We start from the raw sequence: 14,782 nt of genomic DNA, 5'->3' as shown, positions 1-14,782 counted from the left end.
GCTGGAGAAGATGTGTGTGCACAGCAGGCTCTAGGCTGTTCTGCCCTGTGTGATGATGACCAGTGAGCAGCAGAAACACTGCTGGATATCCTGGCAGCCCGTGGTAAATCTTACTTGTGCTCCTGTGTATTTATGAGGCCAGATCACCTACATGGTAGCCTGGCATCGAGGAGAGGGGCTGTGTCTGCTTTCTGGGCAGGGCAGCAGAGCTGGGGATAGGACAGTGGTCCTGCCTTCCTGGCTTGGCTGCACTCTGAGTGACAACAATTTGGGAAGTGCAGGATGTGCCCAAAGCCTGTGTTTAACTTGCTTGAGATGCCTGTAACACCCAGTTTCACCTGGTGGGTCCCAGGGGGCTGGCAAAGATGGACATCAGTCTCAACAATCCACAATTGTCCCCTGAGCAGTTTTTGCTCTTTACTCTGCTGCCAGTTTTGGCTGGTGCTTCTGCTTTGCTCTTGGTGTCATCCACCACACTCAGCTCTCCAGAGCACATCCCAGATGTTGCTGTTTCATATGTTCCTGTGACAGGCAAGATTTTGTAAAAGGGAACCAAAAATGAGACTTTTTACTGGCTTGTCCTGGAAAGAGACCTGACTGCACCTGCCCTTGGCAGCTCATGTTGAGAGGAAATTGGGAAATCCAGCTATTCCCCAGGCATGTTTTTTCCTTGGAATATTTCCCCCTGGCCTGCTGCCCTGTATCCTGGTTTCTCTGCCCTGCTAGCAGCTGGTTTCATCCCAGCCCACAGGACTGGCTTGGCAGGGAGGATGCTTTGTCCTCCCTGATTCTCCATCCATGGAGACTGTGGGTTTGATCCCATCCTTGGGGATTGCAGTGCATGAACTGCTCACCCCTCCTGCATCACCCTGTGTCACTCAGGGGACAGAGAGACAAAAAGCACCTCGGGATGGGGGCTGGTGAGTTCTGTCAGCAGCAACCCGAGGAGGAACTGAAATCTTCACTAAACCCAGCAGTGCTGGAGTCAGGAGAGAGATTTAAAGATTATTGGAGAGCCCATCTTTGAAGCCATCAGCCCCCTCTATGGCTGGGATAAAGCAGGGAAATGCAAATGCATCAGCAGTGGGATAAATCTGCTTTTAGAAGTGGTATTTCTGGACCATGACTCGTTTCATACCTCATCCCAAAATATTTCGCTCCCTGCTGGCCCTGCTCTCCAGGAGAGGATATTACTCGGAAGTGCAGGGAGGAAGCAGGAGGGTTTCCAGATTTGCTGTTTCTTTGGCTGTGGGTTTGCCTCAGTGGAAGAGGGTGACTCAGGATGGCCTTCTTCCAGAGGGAGTTAATGATTAACCCTTCGTGCTTAGTCTACAGGACCTGTTTAACCACAGGAGATTTGGCTCCTGACAGCCCATGTAGGTCATGTCAAGCTGTTAAAGCAGCTCAAAGGGTGGCTTTTATGAGCCTCAAAATATGGGTGGGTACAGGGTGTTGAGGCAGAAGCTCAGAATACATAACCAGGTGGGAGGGAAGGGTAGTGAAAAACAGCTCATATGAATGCAGGGTCTGGTTCTGCCTCTCTCCCTTTGGGTCCAGCTGAACATTTTTAAAGCTGGAGTAGAGGAAAAACGACTTGCAGGGATGCCAAGTGATGCTGAGCTCTGTAAGCTTGTACTGAAAACCCTGTGGCATCACTAACCCTGGGTGCATCACTCTGAGCTGTGTGAAGCAAAGCTTGTATCTAAAATTTCCTCAGCGGTCAGATAAAAACCAGGATCCTTTCGTATTAGGAAGAGGCAGCAGTGGTGATTTTTCAGGGGAAATATGTGATAAATAGGGAAATGAATGATGTCCTTCCAATAATCCTCTATTTCCCAGGCAGACAGCCTCTTCCCCCTCCAACTGTGCCTTCCACCCACTCCCTCCAGAGAGCTTCACTTTCCAGCTTGTTCTTCCACTTGTCCTGCTCACTCCTGCAGCTCCTTCGTGGGGCTTGTGTTCCATTTCCTTCATTTAAATCATATCAAATCCCCATATTTTTGCTGCAGTAGCAGAACTAAGAGCAAAAGCTGACAAAGATGGCATGCAGGGGAGGGGAGGATAAAGTAGCTCGGCATTTTGCCATGCTCCAGGGTCACCTGGGATGGATGAGAAGGATTTTATGGCCTCTGAGCATCCAGATATACCTGCTGTTATTGCAGCAGCAGGTTGAAATACCATCTCAGGTGTCATTTGCTCAGGCTGACCCAGAGAAACTGGCTGTTTGCATGGCTGGGGGTGTTTTTCACTGGGAAATGTTTATAGTTTTTATCTCTCAAGGTAATTCCCCCTTTAGTTCCAATCACAACACTCTTTTGTTTAAGCAAGGTTTTTCTCGCTCTCCAGCCAAGAAATGCATCTGTTAGCAATCTTTTTGGATTTTAAAGTGAAGCTTTTCAAACAATGAACCAGCTGACTACGAAAGGCATCTGGTCATGCTGTATTTGCTTATGGGGAGCATAATTTTTAAACCCTGGGAAAAACGTACGAGGGCACGTGTGTGTTTGTGGAGGGGAGGGTATAGGAAGTGTTAGCATATGGAAAACCAGAGCAGGCTGGGCTGGGCTGGTTCAGACCCTGAGAGCCCAGCTTGGGGAGGGTCTGATGGAATTCCAGCCCTTTGCAGCTTGGCTCCATGGGGAAGCAGCTTTATTGAATCATTTAGGTGCTGTTCCAGAGATACCTGGAGGGATGAGGGAGCCCTGGGGGGGGCTGTGGTGAGTCCAAACCTCCACCAGCACACACCTGGCCAAGGCTGGGCCATGTTGGTGGAGCTAGGCTGGGTTTAAACATCTCATACAGGCTGCAGACCCCTTGGCTTTAAAACCCATCCGTGCCACAGCCTGCTTCCTCTCTGACCTTGCAAACAACATCCAGGTGGATCATCCAGAGCAGTCAGGGAGGGAGGGGCTGCCAAAACGCAGTGAGCTGCCAGCTGCTGCCAGCTTTCCCTTGCTCGGCTGTTGTGGAGCAGCAAGGAGGGGTGGGGAGCACTGTGCAAGTTAAGTTATGTCAGGACAATGTGTAAAAATGAAGGAGGTGTTTCTGTTTTTGCAGCTGGTGCCAATCAAAGAGGGTTTTTTTTTTAATCCCCTCCTGTGACTTTCCTGGGGAGTTCTCCTGGGGCAGACCAGCCTTGCAGGTGGTGCCAAGAGGGAGGTGAACTACCAAAATCATAGAATTGTTAATGTTAGAAAGACCTCAGAGATCATTGAATGCAGCCATTAAGCCACTGCTGCCACCCTTAAACCATGGCCCCAAGTGCCACATCCACGTGTGATTTGAATCCTTCAGGGATGGTGATTCCACCACTCCCTGGGCAGCCTGTTCCAGTGTCTGACCACATTTTCAGTGAAGAAGTTTTTCCTGCTGTCCAATCTAAGCCTCCTGTAGCACAGCCTGAGGTTAGTTCCTTTTGTCCTGTCACTTGCTGCCTTGGAGAAAAGCCACAGTTGTTGTCACTGAAGGGTTCTCTGGGGCTTGCATGGAGCTGGCTGCTGTGAGCCAGCCCTTTCCTTCCAACCTTGTAGGATGGAGCTCGGTGTGTTGGACATCAGGTGGGTGGGGAACTCAGCCAGCCACCATCAGTTATCCCAAAGCAGCTCCGGATCCTGTTATCCCAAAGCACCACCGTGGGCTGTGAGTGTAGGGAAGCAGGCTGCTGCATCAGGTGTGACATCACCTGCAGACTGAGCATCTAAAAGATGTTGCCAGAAGCTTCTTTAGGAGGCAAAGCAGGTGTGACAAAGCACTGAGGATCATCACAGGTGTTTTTCTCCCCACCACCATAGGGACGTGCTGTGAGGTTGCACTGCTCCCAGCAGCTGCATTCCTGCAGGTCAGAGCAGCAGGAGCTCGTGGGGCTGCACCTTCCAGGTGCAAATAGGCTGAGACCAGCCTTGGAACTGCTTTGAGCCACCACTGGCTAAGCCTCCACCTCCTCTGTGCAGTGGTCATTGGGAAGAGAAGGAAGTCTGGCTGTGGGAGCTGCTGGTGCTCCAAGGGGGAGGCACGAAGGCCTGGGGAAGTGCCAGACTCATAACCAAGACATGACAGGGCTGGAGAGTGTGAAATCTGCCTGGGAAGGGCAAAGGGATGGCTGGAGCTGGCAGGTTGGTGACCTTCACTTGGGAAAGGTCCTGCTAATGAGGCATCACGACTGGGCACTGCTTTCCCTGCAGTGCTGAGGAGGGATTGGAGCTCATTTATCAGGATCACATCACAGCACCCCCTGCCACTGCCACCCTGGAACAGAACAGTCTTGTGGCAGCATCCCCCAGCCCCATGCACAGAGCTCAGGGGCAGCAGAGGATGTGACATGGTGGCACCAGGGATTTGTGTTTTTGCCAGGTCCCTGGAAAGAAGGAGGTGAGGGGAGCCGGTGGAACAAAGCCAGGGGGTGGAGCAGGGTCTGCCCTTGTCTGCACAACTTTGGCATGCCTTAATTTTTGCAGCTGAGCACACGTGTGGTGGCACACCGGGGCCTGGAGGCCAGTGAGGGATGCTGAGGTGCAATTAAAGCCATCAGTGTGTCTCTAACAGAGCAGCTCAGTCTGGGTTCCTGCAGGGCTCAGATCAGCCCTCACTTCTTTGCTGCTTGAGAGCACACCCAGCAAAGACAGCCCAGAGAATCAGAAACTGGGAGATGTTCAGTGATGCAATGGAACATCCCGGGAATGCTCAGCTCTGTGTCTGGGCATCCCTCCCCAAAGGCAGGCTGCAAAACCCACATCCCCAAAACCCACCCTGCGTGCTGGGAAACCATTTTACACACTCAGCCTTTCAAACCCTGATGCTGGAGATGTTCCTCCCTCCTCCTGGCGCTGAGCAGAGCCTTGTGACTCACTTCCCTCCGGGCTGTCGCTTTGTCAGGAGATTTCTTTACCACCAGGAGTACACCAAAGGACACTTATCAGTGTGCTGTAGACCATTAGCCCCAGTAATTACCACTGAGCAACATCCTGCAGCGAGCTGAGGGGAGGGAAGCCCCTGCCCTGATCTTTGCCTGCTTTATTGTACAGTCCCCCTTTGCCTGGGAAGCTGCTTTCCAAGAGCCTGCCCAGCTGCTCATCGGAATTAATGAGGTTCTGCTGCACTTAATTGAGAGCACTCTCTAAATTGGGGGTTTCAGGGAGGAAATGCAAGAGCCCGAGGGACCCGAGCAAAGGGAAATATTTATAATGCAGCACGTTAATTATAAATGAGCAGTTTAGCCAATTTTGTTGTTCAGCCTCCCCTCCACCCCCTGGAGACCTTTATTTGCTCCGCTGCTTCTTTTCAACCCTAAATGGGCAGCAGGTCCACATCCCTGCCTGCCTCACAGGTGTTCACAGCACGTGGGAAGGTGCTGGGATGTGGGATGACCCAGCCCTGCTGCTCTCCCTCCCCATTCCTCACCGTGGATCTCACTCACCAGGTCTCCTGGCTGGGCACATCTGGGCACCTCTTGCTGCTGTGCCAGGTGGGGACCTTGCCACCCTTCCCAGCTGGGGGAAAGAGACGATCCTCACAAGAGGGGCAATGGCAAAGACCTTCTCTGACACCTCCAGGAGGTGACAGGACCATGTTCAAGGCACCCATGAATGTCCCAGCTCTGCTGTCCCCTGGAGTACATTTGCATGCTGGACTCTCAGGTGGGGTAGAAAAGCTGAGAAAATCAGAATGGGCACAAGCCGTGGGCAGAGCCTTCCCCTGGCAGGGCACAGAGGAGGGGTTGGCACGAGTGCTGAAAGCCCCAGTGACTGTGTCAGACAGAATTGACACCAAACAGACAGGTGGCCTGAGCTTCAGCCCAGCTGCTTGCCACCTCTGAGGGACTGTGGGGTCACAAAAAGTGTCAAAGCAAAGGGCAGAGGTTCCCAGGCCTCTTGGTGCTCTCAGACTTGTTTTGTCCCTACCTTGGAGCCAAGAAGGGTCAGGTCTGGAGGGACAGACTGTTCAGCCCAGGGGCAAACTGAGTGTCATCCAAATTACCTGTCCTTGACTCTGCATGTCCTCATCTTGGCACGCTGCAGCTTGGGAAATTTGGATGCACAAATGTTTTCCACATACACCTCTTGAGCCACAGTAAATATTTGGGACTCCTGCTGAAAGCAGCCGTGGTTGTCTGCATGCACAGACGTGGGGGCAGAGAGGTGGTCCAGCTCCCACCATCCTAGGTGTTTGTGGTGTAGGATGAGATTTACAAACATCTCTTAAAGTTAGGGAAGAGACAGAGCCATGCAGCAAAGTCAGGCTGTGATCAGAGGATGCTTACTGATCAAAAATTGGGATTTGTGTAGCAGTATTTATTGACTCTGGCCTAAACCCATGTGGCATTTCTGCTGTGAAATCCTCTTCTTCTTTTGATATATATGTGTTTAGGAAAATAAAGTGGGGGCAAAGGTTAATTATGAAGTATTCCTTCAAATTCTGCCTGCTTACTCCATGCAGCCCCTGGGAATGTGCAGCATTAGTTACCTGAGCTGGGCTCAGAGCTCCTTCAATCATGTCCTACAAGAACAAGGTAGAACCTGAAAACCCCTCGTGAACTCTGACAGATGCAGGGCATCCTGGACCAGGATGGCCAGAGGAGGCTCTGCATCATTCAGTGTCACAGATCATGGGCCAGGGGTGCCATCCTTCAAGAGGTGACATTGCCAGATGCATGTTCCCTCCCAGTGACTTATGAAGTCCCCAGAGGAGCTGTTGTGCCTGGAGTCTCTCTTAGGACCTTGATAAGTCATGGTTCTGCTCCAGGAGTGCAGCCTAGATCATGTCACATTTAAACACTCTTCATTGCTTATAAACATTTTCCCCCCTGAGCAAATTCAGGGCTGTGCAGCCAAAGCTTCAAGGGCACTGTAGAGTTGAAACAAGAGAGATTTGGATGTAAAATTTCAGTGTGGTTTCCCTGAAGCTAATAATCACAAGACTGATGCAGTACAGTTGGGCAGTGTTTGGGCATAGGCAAGTGGTGTAATTGTATTTAAAGTATGGCAGTTCAATAAACCAGGTAACGTTCCCATAGCTGGAGTCAGGGGTAAGCTCAGAATATAGAAAGTTATATACATCTATATTAATATAAAATAATGCAAGAGCTCAGGGGTGCTTCAGAAGTGCTTGGTCATGAAAGGCAGGAGATGTTAATACTAATTCTACTAATCTGGCTTTGTTTCACTTTTTTTGTCCCCTACCAGGACCAGGAAGAAAATAAAGGAGCCACCAGCTGGCCGGAGTTCTACATCGATCAGCTGAATTCAATGGCTGCTGTGAGTATTCCCCCAGGGCTCTGGTGCCTCTGGAGCCTGTGTGGGGCAGCAGCAGGGTGGGGACAGTGTCAGCATTGTGCCTGAGAGGGGGCAGGTGTAACAGAGGCAGTGTCATTGTTAGACACCAACAGGTACAGCTGCAAAGTGGAGATGTTCCTACAGCACCTGGGGCGTTCTGTGCCATCACAGAACCATGGATGGGGTTTGGGTGGGAAAGGACCTTAAAGAACATCCTGTTCCAACCCCCTTCCACCAGACCAGGTCTCTCCAAGCCCCATCCAGCCTGGCCTTGGACACTTGCAGGGATGGGGCAGAGGGACGAGCAGGGGCTGTGAGCCAGGAGGGAGTGTGCTGCTTCCCTCTGGGAAAGGCAGGAACACCCAGTGCTGGCCATGGGCTGCCAGCCAGGCAGAGCCCTGAGCCTGAGCAGAGCTTGTGATCAAAGCCTGCCAGATGCCTGGAGGGTGGCTTTGATCTCCCTGACGTGCTGCTGAAGAGGAGCTGGGTTAAATGGAGGGGTCAGCACAGCTCCTCATATCTGCTGGGACCCTTTCTCTCTGCTTTGGATTAACCTGAGCTGGGGCTGGCAGGGCTCACCCTGACACCTCTGGGGGCCCAGCACTGTTGGGTGGTGCAGGGGAGCTGCTTCAGCTGTAGCTGTGCCTCATGCATGCCCAGGGAGCAGGCAGCTCTGGTGCAGAAGTCAAATCCCAGCCCCAGCCCCAGCTGGAGAGCAAAATCCAGTGTGGGAGATGCATCCTGTGCCCACAGCCAGTGTCCCGAGCTCAGGGTTGCACTGGGAGACTTAGCAATGACAGGGCTGGCTGTTCACCATCCCCATGGCCTGCTCTGGATGATCTCCAATAGCCTGATGTCTCTTTTGGATGTCTTTTTTTATATTGTGGTGCCCAAAACTGCCCCCAGGACTCAAGGTGAGGCTGCACCAGTGCAGAGCAGAGCAGGAATTGTGTGGGGGCTTGGAGACAGTGCCTTCATCCCTCTGTCCCCACTCCAGGCTGTCTCCTTGCAGACCATGGAGTGGTTTCCCTCACTGCTCCTTTTCCCAATTTCTATGAGTGCCATAAGGATTCTGGGTTTCCAGGATGGGTTTAGGATCCCCATGGCTTGGCACAGTGGGTGGTGGGCACTGCCACTCCACAGGCACACAGACAGAGTCCCCTCCTGATTTCTGCCTTCCTGCTTTCACAGAGAAAATCTCTGATCGCCTTGGAAAAAGAAGATGAGGAGGAGAGAAATAAAACAATCGAAAGTTTGAAGACTGCACTGCGGACAAAACCAATGAGGCAATTCCCTTCCCTTCCCTTCCCTTCCCTGCCTTTATTGCTGTGGTTGTGGCTTTGGATTTGAGTTCTCTGGCAGAGCAGGGGGTTAAATAGGAAAATAAATGGGAGCTGTACAGGGTGAGGGAGACAAGGATTCTGAGGCACTGATTGCTTCTTTTATTGTTTCACCAGCTGCTATTTTTGTGTCACATTTTGTCTTTTTTTTTCCTTTTTCTTGGTCCTTTTAGTGACCAAGAGCCACCAGGACCTCCCTTTCTGTTCAGGGAAATCAGGCAACATTTTTTTATTTTCACAAATTTTCCTTTGTACAGAACTGAAAGTAAAAATTCCTGAAAGATTGATTTTATTTTTTTTTAAACAAAACAACAATTTCTACTGGTCAGCTAGGCCCTTTGTTTCAACTCCTCTTGCACTTTATAAGGGAAAAAAGTCACATGAATCTTCAGGCTTTTATGAAATGGGAAAAAATTTCAGATGGGGAGGATAAGTGAAGGCTGGGACTCTTTCTGAATGTCTGTAGCTTTTCCTAAGTTCATTTTCTCTGGAGTCTGCATGCACACTTTTGCAAAACTTAAGGCTGAAATTTTCTGATGGGAATACATTCCCTAGGAAATGCCTGACCTGTATTGGTTATGGAAGAAACAAATTTACTATTGCTTGCAAATACCTTTCCCTTTTCCACCTGTGATGATGGTGAGAAATTCCCAGGGTCCAGTGTGAGCACCTGATTTCTGTGACACCTGGACCTTAAATGTGCTGGCCCCTGCAGTGAGCAGGGCTGGTGGCCAGCCATGAAACTTTACAAAACCCTTAAAAGTGGGGTTTGAGTGTTTTTTTAGAGATGCAGCAGGCTCTGTAGAAAATTTTACCTGTTGGATCTACTTGTGCACCCAGGGAAGTGAACACCAACTTTCCTCTAGACTTTGGCTGGAAGAAGAGCAAGCTTTGAAGCAGAGAAGGCAGTTTTCCCCAAGCCTGCAATTACCTCTTTTGTTGCTGCCCATCAGCATGGCTTGTTTCGAATTAAAATCATCCCAGTGCTGGGATGTTCTTGGCTCGTTTGCTTTCCTAGCCTGTGCCTTTTGCCAAGCCAGAGGACACCAGCCTGGATGTCACTGGGCATGGGGGCCCTAAAATGCCCCAGCAGTGTGCAGTGTTGTGTCTGCTTGGGGCACTGCCCTGTGTTTGCTGTCTGCTTTCTGCTCAGTGCTGTTGTAAATCACTGTAAAAATCAGAAATTTCTTAAAACTGGGGAGCTGTGCCTGAAGGAGGAGAAGGGTGTGGATGGTGAGGCAGGAGGGGTAGCAGAGGGCAGAAGGGCTGGCACTGAGGTGTCTGCAGCTGATGAGGAGGTGACTTCAGGGCTTGAGATCTTCTTCCAGTTCAAAACTGGTCTCAAGACTCAGGTTGGTATTTTTTGCAGTGACTGCAAACTTCCAGCCTCCATTCCAGTTGTGTTGATGGCTGGATCAGCTGGTTCTCTTTGAAATATCCTCACTCTGAAGAACCTTGTGCAGGTGGTGCCTGGCTGCCTACGCCACCAGGCACCAATTAAATTGATTTTTACAACCTCATCCCTGTGTCTGGACCTCAGGAGCCCTTCAGGCTTTCTGATATCCATGAAAAAGTATACAGGAAGATTCTGGGTTTACATCAACAAATGTTCTTGATATTTGAGGGTAAGACAAACTTTTAGCATTTTGTTTTAAAGTGAAAACCCCTTTTTGTGGCAGGTTTGTGACCCGGTTCATCGACCTGGATGGCTTATCATGTATCCTCAACTTTCTCAAAAGCATGGACTATGAGACAGCAGAGTCTCGAATACATACCTCGCTCATTGGATGTATAAAAGCACTAATGAACAACTCCCTGGGCCGGGCCCACGTCCTGGCCCACCTGGAGAGCATTAATGTAATCGCTCAGAGTCTGAGCACAGAGAATATTAAGACAAAGGTGGCAGTGCTGGAAATCATGGGCGCCGTGTGCCTGGTTCCCGGGGGCCACAAAAAGGTACTGGAGGCCATGCTGCACTACCAGAAATATGCCAGTGAAAGGACTCGTTTTCAGGTAGGTGGGTCTCCACTCAGCCCTTGAAATTCAGCATTCCTGTCCCTCTCTCCTCCTGAATATCTCATTGAGCTCGCAAATGTTTTGTTATGGCTGTTTGCAAGTTGAAAAAAATCCAGCCGTGTCTGATGGGATCTGCAGCTGAGTGAAGAGGGAGGAAACAGTTATTTAAGGTGACAACCATCAAAAAAAAAAGAAAAGAAAAGAAAGAAAAAAAAAAGGCTTGGTTGTGCAGGGTTACTGGGATCACAGCTCTGCAAGGCTGCAGCATACCTGGATGGGCTGGTGTTGGCCCAGGTGGCTGCTGGGGTGGCCAGCTATGGGAACATCACAAGGAGTTGTTCCTGCCTGTGTTCCCTGGCTGTTGGGGCAGCACTGGGGTTGTCATTGAGCTGACACTGTGTGTTTGGCAGACGCTGATCAACGACTTGGACAAGAGCACGGGCCGGTACCGAGATGAAGTGAGCCTCAAGACAGCCATCATGTCCTTCATCAACGCCGTCCTGAGTCAGGGGGCAGGCGTGGTGAGCTCTGGGACAGGGAGGCCTTGGGGTCTGTTCGGGGTGCTTTTATTTCTGTGAACTTTCTGAGGATGTGCACCTGGCTGTGCTGAGCCCACAACTGTCCCTTGCAGGAAAGCCTGGATTTCAGACTCCATCTGAGATATGAATTCCTCATGCTCGGCATCCAGCCAGTCATTGATAAGCTAAGACAACATGAAAATTCTACCCTGGACCGGTGAGTAGTGACCCCCAGCACCTCTGTGATCTTTGTCTGGTGCCCTTGCTTCAGGTGTTGGCCTTTGGGGAAATCACATGGCTCTAGAGTCACACCTCCTAGAGAAATTCCTTGCTGTCTCCAGAGAGGGAGAAAAAAATTCCAACACGGTTTTGCTGCATTCTGATGTAGGGTTGAAGTGGGGAGGATGTGATGTGAATATCGGGTTCAGGGGATGCTGTCAGCCCTCATCCACCTCTTCTCATCCCAAAAGTCTCCTTGCACATCCTGGAGTGACTAGGAAGTCGAGGCTGAAGGTCTAGTTGGTGTTTTAAGCCCTCACAGTGTCTGGTCCGCTGACAGAGCAGCTGCCTGTAATTTATTAATTGTCATATTTGTATCTGCTTTTAACAGGTTGTTCTGGGGTTTTTTTCCCCTTTTCTTTCCTCAGGCACTTAGATTTCTTTGAAATGCTTAGAAATGAAGATGAACTGGAGTTTGCCAAAAGATTTGAGCTGGTGAGTATGAATGCTGCTGATACAGACACTGGCACTCAATGTCACAGTTAGTTTTAAAAGAACTTGTGTGCCCTGGGATGAAGAGTGGTGTGCTGGATAAAACATGGAGGTTGGAAATTTTCCTGTTGCCCTGCTCTTTTGCAACATCTGTCCTAGAGGCTGTTTTAGCCCTTTTGTCCTCTGGCTGCCCAACAGCTCTGTTTGCTGCTCGCAGGGCAGTGGGGCTGGTTTGTCCGTCAGTTTTGGGGTGAGGGTGATTCATGGGGTCTGGAGCTCAGGGAACAGGTGATGCTGTTGTGGGTGCAGTGGCCTGACCTTGCCTGGCTCCTGCCCACAGGTCCACATTGACACCAAAAGTGCAACCCAGATGTTCGAGCTGACGAGGAAGAGGCTGACGCACAGCGAGGCGTACCCGCACTTTATGTCCATCCTGCACCACTGTCTCCAGATGCCTTGTGAGTCCCAGGACAGGCCAGGAAAGCCCATGGCTTGCTGGAGGCTTGGCAGCCCAGCTCTCCTGCCCCTTTGCTCACATCAGTCTCTCCCCTTCCTTCCCTGCAGATAAAAGAAGTGGCAACACTGTCCAGTACTGGCTGCTGCTCGACAGGATCGTGCAGCAGATCGTCATCCAGAGTGACAAAGGGCAGGACCCCGACGCCACTCCCCTGGAAAACTTCAACATTAAAAACGTTGTACGAATGTAAGTGCTGAAGTGTCACTGTTATTTACTCATCATTGTCATATTGTGATGTTCCTGCTCCTCACTGGAGCTGCTGCCCTCCCAGGACTCGCTCACCTCACCTTAACAATGAGCCCCATCCTTTTTGTTAGACAGCACTTGCAAGCAATATTTGAGATTTAGGAGTTTTTGCGTGTCCCTGATAAATTTTACATAACCCTGCCGAGGGGAGACACAGCAGAGCTACTAGGTGTACCAGTTTGGGAGCCTTAAATCCAACTTCCTCAGTTGTGTTCCTTGCTAATGATGGTCTCCTATTGTCTCACTTGCTACATCTCTTTTCCTTTTAGGTTAGTCAATGAAAATGAAGTGAAACAGTGGAAAGAGCAAGCAGAGAAAATGAGAAAAGGTTAGTGATGGAGAAATATGTAGTGTCAACTCTAACCTTGGCTGAACAGTTAACATACACATGTATTTATATGTTTATTTATACATGTATCTGCAGGCTTTATTGAAGGGCTCAGATAGTATCATGCCATGGGGCTGACATGGCAAATGGGCAAAGCAAATAATATTTTTTCATGGAGAGGCTCCAAATGGGGTAATAAGGCAGAGCACGGGCTCCCTGTTGTGACCTGCAGCTTCTCTGCAGGGCAGTGTGGGGTTTAGCCCCCCATGGGCTGCTGCTGGCAAAAAGGAGTGTTTGTCACCCAAAAATGGTCTCCTGGGGCTGTTGCAGAGCACACAGAGCTTCAGCAGAAGCTGGAGAAGAAGGAGCGGGAGTGTGATGCCAAGGCCCAGGAGAAGGAGGAGATGATGCAGACGCTGAACAAGATGAAGGAGAAGCTGGAGAAGGAGTCCAGTGAGCACAAGCAGGTCAAGCAGCAAGTGGCAGATCTCACAGCACAGCTCCACGAGATGAGCAGGGTGAGACCTCAAACCTGCTCCATGATGTGGGCTCAGTCCCCTAACCACTGCAAATGCTGTGGGGTGATAAAGAGGCTTGTTGGAAGAGCCACCAAGGTGTCTGTCCCTAATGATGGGGGGGATTCTGCCTCTCAGCTGCATTGAGCCTCAGTCAGGAGTGTTGAAATCTTCGAATGCTTCCTTTGTCTCCTAAATTTTAACCAAATTAATTAAAAATCAGCATGGGGGTGTTTCTTAGGTGGTGTTCTCCAACTCCATATGACCAGTCCCCATTCCTCTTTCTCTCTCAGAGGGCGATCTGTGCTGCCAGTCCTGGAGGACCTCCCATGCCACCAGGAGCACCTGGTGGCCCTTCACCGTCTCCAACTCCTGGGTCTCTTCTTCCCCCTCCACCACCCCCACCACTCCCAGGGGTGTGTCCCCCGCCACCTCCCCCACCACCTCCTCCAGGTGGTCCCCCACCTCCCCCTGGCCCCCCTCCCCTGGGTGGGATGCCTCCCCCTGGACCACCTCTGGGCATGGCCTTCAAGAAGAAGAGCATCCCTCAGCCAACAAACGCTCTCAAGTCTTTCAACTGGTCCAAGCTTCCAGAGGTAAGCTGGGCAATAATTTGGGCAGTGGGACTGGAGGTGCTCGATGGTGATGTAAGGGCAATGGGCAGGAGACCCCCAACATGCAAAGCTCCTACTCTCTTGCAGAACAAGCTGGCAGGCACTGTGTGGACCAACATAGATGACACAAAAGTGTTCAAAATCCTGGACCTTGAAGACCTGGAAAGGACATTCTCTGCCTACCAAAGACAGCAGGTAACAGCTGGCCTGGGGTGGGCACACCTGGCCAAGGTGCCACCAATATGGGATCACATGGTTTCACTTGTGGTCCCAAAACACATCTCCCATCATTATTTCATACCAAAGCCATGTTTGCCAGATCGACTTTGTCTGCTTTGTCCTCTCATCCATGTGCCAGAGCCTTTGTGTTGAGGTGGCCATTCATGGATCACTGTGCCTGATTCACACCTGATCCTGAAGATGGATCACCACAAAAACACACATACAAAAAGAAAGAGAGAATGTTATGAAAATAACCCCCAGATGTGGCCACAGTTGGATAATATTTTTGGATTGCTCTTAACAACTGCTCCATGTGTCTGTGTTGGGTGGAAAATTTCTATCCCTCTCTGGCCAAGAAGGACTAAGTTTTGCCCACATCTACCATGGGTGGGTCTCTTCTTTTATTTTTGTAGTGAGCCAAGAGCAAAATGTGAGCTTTGAATAAATATCCCAAACCAAAATAATGTCATTGCAGGCAAAAGTCTCC

At 50.4% G+C, this 14,782-nt stretch overlaps 1 protein-coding gene across 2 annotated transcripts in view; it reads left to right on the top strand.

The window, feature by feature from the left end:
- DAAM1 (dishevelled associated activator of morphogenesis 1) overlaps nt 1-14,782 on the top strand; it is an 89,946-nt gene that overhangs the window by 52,698 nt on the left and 22,466 nt on the right. For both annotated transcript variants that reach the window (XM_014871412.2, XM_088166352.1), the window contains exons 5-16: nt 7,179-7,250; nt 8,460-8,554; nt 10,288-10,621; nt 11,035-11,145; nt 11,256-11,359; nt 11,790-11,856; nt 12,194-12,311; nt 12,418-12,556; nt 12,886-12,944; nt 13,275-13,462; nt 13,753-14,055; nt 14,161-14,268. In XM_014871412.2, coding sequence (XP_014726898.2) covers nt 7,179-7,250; nt 8,460-8,554; nt 10,288-10,621; nt 11,035-11,145; nt 11,256-11,359; nt 11,790-11,856; nt 12,194-12,311; nt 12,418-12,556; nt 12,886-12,944; nt 13,275-13,462; nt 13,753-14,055; nt 14,161-14,268 — 1,698 coding nt within the window. The remainder of the gene's footprint in view (nt 1-7,178; nt 7,251-8,459; nt 8,555-10,287; nt 10,622-11,034; nt 11,146-11,255; nt 11,360-11,789; nt 11,857-12,193; nt 12,312-12,417; nt 12,557-12,885; nt 12,945-13,274; nt 13,463-13,752; nt 14,056-14,160; nt 14,269-14,782) is intronic.

The sequence above is a fragment of the Sturnus vulgaris genome, chromosome 6 (assembly GCF_052056855.1).
Source record: "Sturnus vulgaris isolate bStuVul1 chromosome 6, bStuVul1.hap1, whole genome shotgun sequence".
In the NCBI taxonomy this organism is placed as follows: domain Eukaryota; kingdom Metazoa; phylum Chordata; class Aves; order Passeriformes; family Sturnidae; genus Sturnus; species Sturnus vulgaris.
The sequence above is the reverse complement of the archived record's forward strand: the minus strand, read 5'-3'. Positions and strand labels throughout refer to the sequence as shown.